The sequence below is a fragment of the Cyclopterus lumpus genome, chromosome 9 (assembly GCF_009769545.1).
Source record: "Cyclopterus lumpus isolate fCycLum1 chromosome 9, fCycLum1.pri, whole genome shotgun sequence".
In the NCBI taxonomy this organism is placed as follows: Eukaryota; Metazoa; Chordata; class Actinopteri; order Perciformes; family Cyclopteridae; genus Cyclopterus; species Cyclopterus lumpus.
This window is the reverse complement of record NC_046974.1, coordinates 23,133,547-23,147,532: the sequence shown is the minus strand read 5'-3', so window position 1 is coordinate 23,147,532 and position 13,986 is coordinate 23,133,547. Positions and strand designations below refer to the sequence as shown.

General features: G+C 40.8%; 1 protein-coding gene across 8 annotated transcripts in view; it reads right to left on the bottom strand.

The window, feature by feature from the left end:
- The window catches only part of LOC117736950 (dmX-like protein 1), a 48,214-nt gene extending 34,460 nt beyond the window's left edge, over positions 1 to 13,754 (bottom strand). For 4 of the 8 annotated variants that reach the window (XM_034542627.1, XM_034542630.1, XM_034542631.1 and 1 more), the window contains exons 1-12: positions 13,394 to 13,754; positions 11,578 to 11,812; positions 9,789 to 9,914; positions 6,976 to 7,053; positions 6,472 to 6,550; positions 6,106 to 6,250; positions 5,706 to 5,772; positions 5,131 to 5,315; positions 4,769 to 4,970; positions 2,762 to 2,942; positions 2,189 to 2,365; positions 1,800 to 2,041 (exon numbers count right to left, since the gene is read on the bottom strand). In XM_034542627.1, coding sequence (XP_034398518.1) covers positions 1,800 to 2,041; positions 2,189 to 2,365; positions 2,762 to 2,942; positions 4,769 to 4,970; positions 5,131 to 5,315; positions 5,706 to 5,772; positions 6,106 to 6,250; positions 6,472 to 6,550; positions 6,976 to 7,053; positions 9,789 to 9,914; positions 11,578 to 11,664 — 1,569 coding nt within the window. In that variant the 5' untranslated portion in view covers positions 11,665 to 11,812; positions 13,394 to 13,754. The remainder of the gene's footprint in view (positions 1 to 1,799; positions 2,042 to 2,188; positions 2,366 to 2,761; positions 2,943 to 4,768; positions 4,971 to 5,130; positions 5,316 to 5,705; positions 5,773 to 6,105; positions 6,251 to 6,471; positions 6,551 to 6,975; positions 7,054 to 9,788; positions 9,915 to 11,577; positions 11,813 to 13,393) is intronic. The other 4 variants (XM_034542629.1, XM_034542633.1, XM_034542634.1 and 1 more) reach the window with 2 other exon arrangements.
- Positions 13,755 to 13,986: the final 232 nt, after the last annotated feature.

Below are 13,986 nucleotides of genomic sequence, written 5' to 3'. Positions count from 1 at the left end.
GTAGAAATATAATTCATATTTGCTTTACTGTAGTTTCCCATCTTAACACTTCTGAGTCTAGGTATTTTGTTATCCATCTCGCAGGATTAAGTTTGTTCCTAAAAATGTTTGACAGGTGTGCACACATCCAGGCAAAGATACTCAAGTGGATGAGAAAAAAAAACAAAAAAACTTAACTGCAGGGCAAAAAAGAGGTTTGCACACTCTTGGGCTCAAAATAAACAGTGCATCTATCTTTTTCTCTTTTCAAGGCAACGTTTCAATCTACAAGATCTTCCTCAGGCAAGTGTGAAGGAGAAAAAAAAACAGGCATTTTTTGTAGAGGCAGTAATCTACTAGTTGTTGTTGTCATAGCCGTCTGAAGACCTGAGGCCTGTACTACAAAACAGAATTTGTGGGTTAGCAAAATAACTTCAGGGTTAACTGTGGCTTTTTTTTTCAGGTCGCTGTACACATAACCTGCTCCGGAGGAGGTCATGTTTGAGATAAGAGATCAACTCGTAAAAAAGGTAGCGCCTATCGACCAATCAAAGCTTGGTACGTGGGTCGTAACTTCATGTTACACAAATACTAATGAGTTAGAGTCATAATCCAGACTAAAAGACAGTTTACACATGCAGAAAAGACTGCAGTCAATAAATTGCGACCGTGTGCATGTGTATATTAACTGGTTTATAATCACCGCTTCTTCTAGAGCACGATTATAGTTATGCGACTGTGTGTATTCTGTTTTTAATTTGCTATTAATTTGTCGCGGGTGTATTATTGCGGCTTGTGACAATATTGTAGCCGTATTTTTTCGGCTCTGTGAAAAGACATAAATCAGTATATATTATCATATATTCTCTTTTGCGTGTCAGCTTCTTGAGCCCTGTGTTGCAGAGACATTAGGGTCACAGACTGGATGTATCTTCTTGCGTTACTTTGCTCAGGTTATAAGTTATAGAAGGAAATGTCTTACAGCAAAGTAAGTATGTTTTTATACATTCTTTTGTATTGGTTCCCAAGTCTGTTTCACACCGCCGGGGCTGCAGCTGAAAGAATAAGGCTAACATATTGTCATACACGCCATAAGAAAACATCTAAGTAAGAGATACATTAACAGAATACACACATATCTTTATATTCAGATCCATCTTGCTCTAGATGAAGCAGTGGTAATATAAATCTATTAATGTACACATTCACAGTGTTAGCAATTTCTTGCCAGCTGTGCTTCCTTCATTTCAAACTGCGTTACTTTTAGCCTCAATTATGCATTTAACCTTTTCATATTTCTCTGATATTATAAGTTTATCTTTATTTGTAAAATGCACCTCGTTTGTGATCGGTCAGATGCTGCAAACGGCGCCCCTTCATGTGAACGTGCTCACATCCAGATTGGGAAACCCTGCATCGGTTTACCGAGTTTATAAACAGCTTGTTATAAGCGGTTAGCGGGATCACGGTTGTTAGGGTGCGTTAAACCAGAAGATTTCCCGGGTATGTTGAACTCGCTTTGCAGCACAGGCCCCTGGAGACTGTCTAGGGCGACTAGTGGTGTTTGCTTTGTCACACTGTGAGGACATGTACTCCCGCATAGTATTTACTGACACCCGTTTGATGTAATGAACGAAATACAGTGGAGAAAAATTAAACTAAGAGCGTCTGTCTCCAGAGTAAAGCTGTTGAGTGTTATTCATTTGTGCTTCAGAATGTAACCACTGTAAATCAGAAAAAAATGTCCAGTCAGCTCTCTCGTACGATCTGAACTTTAAAAAAGGGGATAAAAACATAAACCACATCAACATTGAACGTACCTGAGCTTGTCTGAACATGCCCGGCTGGTATTCATCCAACCAGTCGACATGCCAGACTAAAAGAGAGCCGTCCATGGGATGGATACTGAACAACATGTCTGCTCCTTTATTCCACTCTTCTAACAGCACGTCCACCTGGTGCTTCACTGCTGCCAGAGGAAGCTCTGCAGACTCAGGTCCCTGGGAGTCACTTGGCCTGCTGCTGTCATCTTCCTCATCAAAGTTATCCTCATCTTCAGGCACTGGAAGGGAAAGCAAATCATAGTGCCATAGAATGGAAGACTAATGCAAAACGGCTTTTAGATTGAAGTAAAGTTTCCAGTGTTATTCCAGCATCATAAACGCACCCCTTCAAATAAAGTATAAACACCTGAAACATGTTTCTGTACCTTCATGGGAGCCGTTGTCCTGTGGCTCCAGGCTGCCTCGAAGCTGCTGCAAGAAGACATCCATTGCTAAAGTGAAATGGAGCTCTTTGTTGTTGAGCCAGTGGACAGTAAACAGACCTCCAGGTTCCTCGTCATCCACGGAACTCAGAGAGGAGATGGAGGGCAGCAGAGGAATGTCTGTGGAAGATCAAAGCGATGAAGAGATGCGAGTAAGTTACATTACATTAGGGGCATGCAGGAGCAAATTAACTTTTCATGATTATTAGAATGGCTTGAAGTATGCTCAAATGTAATTCAATCATTCACATACCAGTCTAAGACTTCTCAGCCTCAGAGCTAAAGAAATTTACAAGGTCCTCCCCACAATTCATGCCAAGTTAAACTGATGTTAAATAAACAACCTTGGGCAATCTACAAAAAAAATGTGACCGCCAGCTGATTTTATTCAAGCACAGTGCTGTCTATGCTGTCTCTTATGGTTTAGGCATAACTAAAGTGTCGCGATACTGTAGGTGTCCTACGTTCTCCTTGGTTTCTCAACTCGTCACAGAAAGTGATGCGTTTGAGTCTGACCTGTGGCAGGGTTGATGCTGGCAGCAATGTGGAAGTGGCAGAGAGCGTTGGCGTGCGGCATGTTGCTGCTGCTCCTCCTGTGGCTGTAGTGCCTGCTCTGATGGTGAGGCAGGCCGCTAGTCAGGGAGGGCTGCGGGACGTCCCGGTGAAAAGAGCCAAGCAAGTATCTTTGAAAGTTCAACTGTAAGGGGAGCACATTGGATATTCATGTTAGATCACCAATAAACAAAGTTGAATGAGACAATGAGCTCTTGCGTGAACCTCCAGAGAGACTTAGATGTTCTTAAATTACTTTAAAGGCAACAAAGGTTTTATCGGGTACGGCAGAATGTTTAGACGCCACATTTTAGTTGCTCTGCTTTGGTGAACAGGGGTGTCTCTTTGGGATGGGAATTCAATTCAATGTTATAGAAGCTTAAACAACATTTAGGTCAAGCGCCCTATTTAGAGGTTGACCGTTAGTGGATTTTCTTTATAGTTTGGAGCAGTAAAAAAGAAAACGATTTAATGTCAATAACCCTACTAGGCAAAACAAATTAAATAAAAACTATAACTCTGAATGAAACATCTGACACTATTACAGATTGTAAGTACTGAACAACTGTTGAACTTAGCATCCAAGTCAAAGTAATAATACATAAAATACATTTGGATCAACAGCTTAAACAAAACGTTAATCATAGCAAAGAAAAGCCTATATGAATTAGAACATTAAACTCATTCCGTACAAAGCATATACAAATCATTTTGAATGGTAGAATGTACATGAAGAAAATTAGATTGTGATGGAAATCCCATAGGAGGAGTCTCTCACACAACATCCGTATCTGTAAACTGTCATTGATTTTGTGAGAGAACTGTTCATCCCACCCGAAGGCGTCATACTAAAAATGGAGTTTAAATTGGGGCTCTCAGTTTCGTCCGTCCACTCAGGTTTTGGAGGGAGAGAGTTACCTCAGACCGGATCATCCAGCAGAGACTGATTATTTAAAAGGAATAATTTACAGACACTCCTTGAGGCACAGTGGTGAAATTAGCATACCTATTTTTCCTGTAATCTAATGAGCCAAGCTCAGTAAGTGCCATTGAGATCCATCACCATTGAAATGTCTATCTAAATGGATGTTAAGTATTGTGTTTGAGACCTAGCTAGGCTGTCAGCAACCATGCAAGTCACTTAAAAGCAGGCGACAGCACCATTACGGATGTGAACTAGCAGGAGCTAAATGAAACAGAAAAACAAGCATCAAATGTCAAAGTTGTAATTTTGAGGTGTTGCACCACAAAGTACAGAAAGGAGGCCAATATTCTTCACTGATGCTCGTCTTAAGCCTTGTAAGCTTCCAAAAACCACCTTCATGTCTGATAGCCAATTAATTTTCTCCTTTAATTCCGCTAAGCCTCCGTTTGCTCTTGTTCCCTCAGCTCTTGTTCCCTCATCTCTGCAGCACCCGGATGTCCTTCTTCAGGGCCAAAAAGGGAAAACCAGAGATCATAGCATTTGTGCCATTTATTTCTCAACCACTAGTAAAATTAGATCATTAAAGAAACCTGTATATTATATAAGTTAATTTTTATGGTGCGATTTGGGTTCTCATGATCAACTTCCTGCTCTCTTCTTGGATAAATGTGTCTAGTTATTATTATATTCAGTAAGATACACTCACTTTGTTAGATACACACATCTATAACTGTGCATTTAATACAACTGCCCAGAATTCAATTTTTCCTTAAAGATTACAATGTTCAGTTTTTCAGGTGTTGGAGGTAAAATGCTGTGGAATTAAACGACATGTGTGTGAGAGAACATTTTGTCCATTTCATTTGTACCAATATGTGTAATAGATATCATAAATACCATTCAGTATCATGCAAAACAATTCGACCAATCTACAGGTCCAGAAATGACAATACAGTTGAATCAACAATTCTCTGAATGAAGGTATAATTTACTGTTGTATGAGAATAGCCAGTTGTACCCAAATAAACTACATTAGAGTAGCTTACTTCTTGTGCTGTTCTTCCTGGCAACTTCCCATTGCAGGTGGTGCTAGAAGGGCCAGCACATCCTGGTGTGTCACCGCGTTGGCCAAAAGCGTGGTTGTTATGGCAACCAGATAGGAGGCCGTCGCCCGGCAACAGTGTCTCTGCCCAGAGCCGACACACGCTGTCCTTACAGCAGGTGAGCAGAACATTACACACTGCGCCGCTGTTGTGAAAGAGGAAGGAAGGATGTCAGTAACGATTTGCATCATCTAATGCTGATCACAGACAACAACGGGCCAAAGAAGAAACACCTTTAGAGAGATGAACTAAAACAAAAAGGTCAAACATGGTGACAAAGAACTGTTGCCTTGACGTGTCCATACCGTGGCATGTACTTGCTGGTCTTCCTCCATGAGAAGCCAGTAACAGAGCGGGGATGGGCCAGGTACACAAAGGAGAAGGCCAGCTCTCCCTGGAAACATTCACTTGGCTCTGGTGGTGTGAAGAGTCTGGAAACACCCAACTTCCACTTACCGGTGTTGTACCAGACCTTCACCAGGCAGTCATCCTGAGGAGGAGAGAACAACTGGGATGTAATTGATACCCCGTTGTTGTAACCTGCCAGATTTTTATGGAATTAATTTATTTGTCTTTTTGTAATTTTATGTAGCTGTAAAGCACTTTGAATTGCCTTGTGTACGAATTGTGCTCTATAAATAAACTTGCCTTGCCATTACAAGCTAGAGCCATTTACACCAGTTAGGTTCTGGTCAGTTACTTTTAATTAGTCTCGAGCTTACAGTTTGGCCGTATCAGTGAGTAGGCAATGTAAACATAAACTGTACACTAACTTGCATCCCCATAATAATATATACCACTAGAATACTGCTTCTATGTCTGATTAATGTTGTGCTTATGACATTAGAGAACTTGAAATCCTGGTAAAAGCTTGACTTACCTGACCAGCAGTCGCAAAGAATTCCCCATCAGGAGAGAACTTCATTAAACTGACTTGAGATGCCATCCTTCAGAAAAACAAAATATGTATTCATATTTTAAATACTTATATGATAATAATACATGTACTAAATAATGGCAACCGTTTAAGGCGGAGAATAATATGTTGAAATTAATGAAGTGCAAGTAAATTCAATATCAGATATATTGCAGTTTTGGAATATCCAAATAATATTATCCTGGTTTAACTAACTCGTCCATTTAGCACTTAACACAAATAGTGTTGAAAACAAGTTATCCAGTTTGAGCACATTTTAGAAAAAGTAACACTCCTGTAAGCAACACAATCACCATGTTAGATGTAGGAAGCATCATGTGCGGATTTTGTACAAGTCACTTACTTGCTCTGCCAGATGCACCTCCAGGCAGAATGAGTCTCTCCAATGGTCATTTCTGTCTGCGTTCCCACTTCCTCAGCTTCATCTTTCACTCCAGTCACATTGGACCATAACTGGAGGCTACTCGAGCCTGTTAGGAGCATACAGCCTGGATACACAAAAACACATTCACAGAAATGTCTTGCATCATGCATTTGGTAAAAAAAAACTAAAATTGAAATATATAAGATATACACATATATATATATATATATATATATATATATATATATATATATATATATATATATATATATATATATATATATATACACACACACATACATACACACATACACTACATTAAGAAAGCACTTTGTGTTAAACTACCTGTGGGGTGCCAGGCCAGGTTCCGTACCATAGACTGTAATACAAATTGACCAGTCTTCTGCCATTGGCAATTCAACTTCTGTACAAAAACAAAACAGAAAATTAAAACAAACAGTGTTAAAGAATGTTACAGACTAAGAAATAAATAGTTTACAATATAGACCCTTGTATTGGTAGTTACAACTGCAGAACAAGAACCAACAGTGAAGTGGATCACAAGAGAGCCACATGTGATCAGCAGCTGTACTACAGTGAACTTCTGCAATAAAAGAGGTACTTAGTTGTATTTAATCTTTCCATTCCCTATGACTACTCTTGGACTTTTCTAACAATAAATAGATAATACAATAAATAACTTTCCGATGAGTTTTAATATTCTGCTCCATTTCAAATATCAAGAGTGTCGTTGAAAGAGAGAGAAAATAAAAGGTGAAAAAACTCGTTTTTCAAGGATGATCTCAAACCATGCATGACTGTGACTTGAAGGTAACCTAGGCAACTCACAGTCAGTGTAGTGTCTTTTTGATCTGGATGCTGAACCGGCTCAAAGACGCACACAATGCTTCCATAGGAAGCTGCAATCTGTTGGCAGGAAAAAGGCGACATTTTAAATACCAAGACATATTTTCTGATACAGTGAAAAGATTTCACTGAAAAGACATTTGCAAGAATCACACATTAAGATTTAGACAATAACTAATGAGTGGAGATAACAAAAATAAAACTACAGCTTATTATATAGACCATGACATGTGAATGAGTAGAATACCTGAAAAACAAACCTAAAGCACCTAGAGGATATAACAATATTAGTGTTTAGTCAACATTGACTTGTCTGCCGTGTGTGTGCACACCTCCCATTCATTCATTGCCGTGGGCTAAATGCTCAAGTGCTTTCCATGGGAGCCACAGTCACAAAGTCAAACAGACTGAATGGATGATATTTCTGTGGCAGTGAACACAACGAACAAGCTTTAATAAGGTCACGGCCTCGGATAATACGGGCCGTGACTCTATTTGGGAAAAGAATATGACAGAATGAATAGCGTAAAAGGAGTCACACACACACACTAATGTAAATCTATAAAATCGACACCGACACACACACACGTAAGCCACAAAAAGGAAACCTAAAACAATGCGAGTTGCAAAAGACTGAATATCCTCTTTTTGTGTTATAATGACAACAAACACTAATGATGTAGTTTATAAAAGTCAATTTCGTTGATTTCTGGTGTTGGTGCAGGTTGCTCTCTCGCCCGTCTTCAAATTATTGCTCTGTATGCACGCTGTTGATAACTATACAATGGGAGGGGGGGGGGGGGAGAGTTCAAACAAAGTAATATATTTTTATTTGTCTTGTACATTTCTCCTAATGACATTACGCAATGCAAACTTTAACCTGCTGGAATGCAGCATGAAGTTTAGTGCAGCGGTCCGATGCAGATTGCTGTCAGTGATTATGTTATGCTCCAATTTGAGTACTAATAATGGGTGTACGTGAAGAAGGGCAGTGGGGTGGAACTGGCGCGCATACCAACCGAGCATGCTTAAAAACAGAATCTAGACCACGCTGGGGGCATGTGAGGTTACTTCTGACCCAGCTCAATTGGATTAAACATCACATGAGGGGAATGTTGAAGGATTTGGTGTGCACATTTTTCTCTCTCATTTAAATTAAATCAGGTGTAGCTCCGTGCAGTTTACTACCACCAACCCCAAATAATCTCTCTCTCTCTCTCTCTCTCTCTCTCTCTCTCTCTCTCTCTCTCTCTCTCTCTCTCTCTCTCTCTCTCTCTCTCTCTCTCTCTCTCTCTCTCTCTCTCTCTCTCTCTCTCTCTCTCTCTCTCTCTCTCTCTCTCTCTCTCTCTCTCTCTCTCTCTCTCTCTCTCTCTCTCTCTCTCTCTCTCTCTCTCTCTCTCTCTCTCTCTCTCTCGTCAGTGACCGAGCTGAATAGATTCAGACGGACACAGCAGCGTGCCATGAGGCCATCTTCATTCATAAGCCAGCACCTTCCAACAGGTTCGTGAGGAGGTGTGGGTGCATTTTCACACTGACAGTGTAACAACATATTATTAGAGTAATTTAAAATGTAACAAGATGTTGCAATACTTGGATTCTTCCTTTTTATTTAATTACAACAGTAACTAAGAGGAATCGTGAATACAGTGACTGTAGTAATGACTATATGAGCCATAAAATTATACACGTTAATTCTTGATCCCAAATACTTTTAGCAACTCGGACATGCTTATATTTAAGCATGAGTGTTTGTCTGATCCATCTTCTATGCGTGCATGTGGATTGAGACGCTGTTATCTGTATCGTGTGAAGCAGCGTTTTGGAGCCAAAGACAAATTTCCCTACGGGACAATAAAGTATATCTTATCACTTCTTCACCTGAAAATCCACCAAAACAAGTGAAATCTGAACCAGTTCTACATTTAGACTAATCCTGTAGCGAACTTAAAGTGTAAACACAAGCTATTCTCAGACGTCTACTTGTGCTACAGCTTAACTCAGAACAAAGCTCAATAACAAACAGCACAAAGACTACAAAACATGAATGCAGAGCAGATATAGATTACAAAAACATCACAACAAATCTTTTGTTTGCGGCGACCCATTGTGTGGTCATTAAAGGGATTACCAATGGCATTACATCAGCGAATGTACCTGCTTTTCCACCACTTGCTTTACTGGGCGAATTTCTCCCTTACTTTAAGTTGATGACAGAGCAAAAGTCCATTAAAACAGACTTTGATGCCAATAAATCTCTTCCCTGAAAACATGAGCTGTGAACACGTCATAAGAGAGCTTGCCACTAATGTGCCCTGGAAAAAAAGATACAATCAATCTAAAAACGAAATCTGGGAACAGTCTTGGGCATTTTAGCAACGTTTGGCCGAGATTCAACAAATGGATTCTGCTGACCTTGTGAACTGACTGTGGGGTCATTCAAAAATAAAACCAGGCAAAAAAAAAAGAAGGAGAACTATACGCGATTGTGAAAGAAATAAAACAAACGCAGCTTACTTTTTTTTTTTGACTCATCTGCCATTTTGCAGTTTGATCTCTTTCAAACCAATGGATGACATTAAAGGCTATATATTAATTATATTATACGCATATCCTTCATTGTTTGTATATGGTGGCAACATTTTCTGTGACAAATTCTTAATCTCTCATTGATCTACAATATATTATTGACCTCCAATTTAAAAATAAATAAACTGCAATGTTTGTGATCAACAAAAATGATTTTGCACATCGGTCCGAGAGGCCGACATGACCGAACACCACTCCATTACTCTTACCTGTCCACCCTGCAGTGAGCAGTCGACACAGCAGACCTGGATGTTGCCATGCTTGGCCCCTGGGATGATCTGCAGTCGCTCGAAGTCACTGCCCAAAATCACCACGTCGCAACCTGACGCATAGGCCTATTGAGAGACAGGGAGGGGAGAGAGATGAATATGACACTCGTGGAAAAGATTGCATGGAGGGTCACGTGAGCGTCACTTGTCCTGGAGCCAGCGTCACCGCATCAATAGGCCAACGATGTATGACAGCTCTGGAGCACAAGCAGATAAGATTAGAATTCAACGCTCTATTTCTGTGGCTCTCGGAGGGAGATCTTCACATGCGCTGTGATTCACTGACTCTGTCTCCTTCACAGGAGGACAGGCGAACATAAATAGTTCTCTTATTGATCCACTCTCTGAATAGCATCGCGGTAGAATCTCAGATCTGCCGCAGAGATCACAGAGTGCAAAAGCAGTCATTGTAATGCCTTTGTATTTCAGACACACCGGCCTCAGACCTTCAGGACTTCCCACAGTGGAGGGGTGTGCTTTTGCACTTTTAAGCACGATCTAAAACTGATATAGCAGTCAACATAACACAATGAAATAGGCTACATTATAATGTAATTTTAAACTAGAAGTGGTCAAATAAAGCATTTAAATCAAGCCAACACATCCCTATCCGTTATAGGTATGATTGAGGGAACTCTTTGAGGCCTTTGTGGGACACAGCAAATAAAGTAAGTAACACGGCACAAAAATTGCAACTTGGCAAATGCCTTGGTCTGAAGTTATTTTGTATATCACAGGTATATACATTTTTTGCATGGGTAGCCCCGATGGTCTCATTTAAAAAAAAAAAACAGTCCATAGATACTGAACTGCTGATCAATGGGCCTAAACAGTGAAATAATGAGGAAGACCATATATATATTCAGTCTTCAGTCCATCTAAGCATTACAAGTCTCACCGCATGTACATATATATATATATACATGCGTATGTATGAGTCAGAGTTCCCGTACAGGTGTGCACAGTCTCCTGTCAAGTTTGCCATTTATAGATCAAAACCTTTGTGTGGGAGGTGGGGTTTGCCTCTTTCAGGCCGCGCTTTGTGAGTATACAACAATTAAAAGTGAGTCCAGTAAAAAAATGTTTACAGAGTGAGGCTACGGTTACTGTGTCATCTACTTAGCAAAGGCTTAATCCCTCTCAGAGAAAAATAAGATTGTGTGTATGACCAAACACAAAGGGGCACCGACATTTACATCTAGCAAAATGTTTCAAATGAGCTCATTGTTAATTTGATCACTCATTGTACTGCTGTTTTTGAGAGAAAAAAAAGACTATACCACATCGGATTGAGATTTGTCAACAACAACACCATTTTGTTAATAATAGTGATGCAAAGTTAGTAGCGAGTAAGAAACTCCCACATAAAGAAAAGTATTTCTTGAGAGTGATAGTTCTGAAGTGTAAATAGTATTTACCCCCAAGGTGTGAAGGATACTCAATTATCTTCCAAAAATGACAGGAGACCAGGGGCCAGTGAATAACATTCAGGGATTAGCCTGGACCTCTGGCACGTTAAAAAAATAAATAAAATCTTTTTCAAATAAACAAGCCTTGTTACTCTGTTTTAATGCTTGTTTTTATGCACTCAGGTACCTAATTGACAATAAAAGTTAAAAAAAAGAAATTAAAAAAAAGAAATTCCCAATGTAAATCTAATTATTCTCATTGTGAATAAGGAAATGGTCACTTGTCCACCCAGAACCCTACAGAGCCTGAAATATCTTACCGTGAATGGCACATTGTTGACGCTCCCTACAGAGAAACAATTGTCTCCAGGGTTGACAGCTCCTGTAAGGACCTGATGGAGATTCATGACTGATTATTTATAGTCCCCTTGTGTTCTTTTCCCCGCTCTTCCTTCTCACACCCTCCCACTCCAGGTAAGACTCATGGGAAACCATGGGAAGGGCGTCTTCATCTTCTGTTGCCTCTGCTTTCACTTCAGTGTCTCTACAGGCTTGCTGCACGGAGGAGAGGAGACAAAAACAGAGTTGTAAACAGAGAATGTTTTGGTTGAGTACGCGTCGAGCTAAGAGCATATTACTAACTTCTGGATATTCACTGGAAATTGATTTAACACTTAGCATGAGCGATGTTTTTAAGGAGGAAATAGCTGACGTTTCTGTTGAATTACATTGTGTGCCTACAGAGCAAGAAGTGTTCCTAATCCTTTTCTGCGCCAGTCAAAAACATCCATGAAATGTGTCTCACAATGGGACCATTGCATGAAAACATACTGGTAGTATTGTGAAATGACTCACTGCAAATAAGCATCAAACCTATTGGGCACACAGACAGCAAAAAATGGCGTCAAAGCTAATTTGATCTTGGTTGCTTATCTTAAAATCCATGCCACTTGTTTCAGCTCGTTATCATAAAGGGTTCTTTCCCTGCTAATCAGTTGTAGTAGGCTTCTATATTGACAAATAGATTAGTATGTAAGCTAAAAATGGGGGAGGGCTTTCAGGGAACTTAAAATAAATAAATAAATAAATAGGACCTAGGACAACAAGGTGATGCTGTAGTAGCCGATGATGCACAAGTCACACGTGTTGCATTATTCCCAGAGGGCAAGCAACTGTATCTGTATGACTGCCATAGCGAGACACATTTAGTTAGGTCATTATAGGGTTTTAGATTGAGTCTATACATTTTTTTAAACTATAAGGCATTTTAGGTATTGCAATTTGAAAAGTGTTGAGTGGGTATCAACAGATGACAACAGCACCTGGCAAAGCAAATTAAAAAGGCCATTGTCAAAAGGGTGCAGAGCAGGTGTCAGTGAACTTCAGTTCTTTCTCTTTTTGTTTTACAACTTGTTTTACAACTTGTCTGTCCACTTAACTTTGTTGCAGGTAGAGCTGCACCGATACTGATACGGTCATCGGCCTAATATTGACTTAAGTGGCTGTATCGTGGCAATGGGACCATCTAGTATTGGATGGTTGAGGAATCTAACATCCACAAAACAATAACATAAATCCCCATCACATCTCCAAAAAGCCTCACTGATATACTGTAGGCTAGCTGAACCTCACGTTTGGGGCGCAAAGGAACATCACGTATTAAAGCTACCGTTTGAAACGTCACACCACAGTGTTACATCTATACATCTTATGTTTAAAAGTGGAAAACAAGGTCAACATGTTGGTCTGCGACGTTGACACAAAGTGCAGCGTTACATTTAGGCTCGTGTTTGACTGGAAAAGACGCGAGTTATGTCGCTCCGTGGCGACTCACGTGAGAGCGTTTCACACGCCAGGCACTTAAAACACACCGACCGACCGACCGACACCACGCCTGACTGACACCGTGTCAACCCGCACAGATACGACACACGGCCGGTTCAGCGTCTCCGCGGTTTTAAGCGAACACTTCATACATTAGCTCGCGCTAACTGACGCTATAGCTGCCCCGTTTTACAAGTCGCCGCATCCCGACGCTAACTTAGCTGTCAAGTTGAGCTAACCAGCTGCGTTTCACTTTGTGGCAGAAACACCGTGAACACGACCGGTGCTAAGAGACAACAACACGCTACTTACCGTGTGTAGCTACTTGTGCACCATGTCCTGGAGATAACAGATAACACGCTGGAAAAGGGCGTTCGTCTCTCACCTTAAACGTTCCGTCCCCTCAGTTAGCTGGCGGTTGCGTGTACTAGCTCGGGAGGCGCTCTTTTTAGCGCAGCCCCCTGAGCTGAGCTAGCTGCAACGTCAGGTCACTTATGGCGCACACCTGACGACCTCCGCGCGCCGAGACGATTCGCTTTGTGAACACGTCTCAAAAGTGCCAACCGCGAGAAGGGGCCCCACGTCTCCCCAAGGTTAGCAAATAAAACGCTTCCAAGGAGGGAAGCTTTCCCTTATGTTGAAGATGTGTCATGATTATGACCGTTTTCGCTGCGGTGCATTGTGGTCCTTGTAGTTGCGTTGTGACATCAGCGCGAGGCCTGCGAGCTTGTGGTGAAATAAACTCAGGTGTGGCCGTTTTTAACTGTATTCACAGTAGTTGGGACTCAGGTGCGCATGTAACCACACCCCAACAGTGTTGTCATAGTGCACTGACACACATTATTGTTTGCATCACTGCGGTCAGGTGAGAGGTTGGCATACATCACGGTTTGTACGCGTGTGCG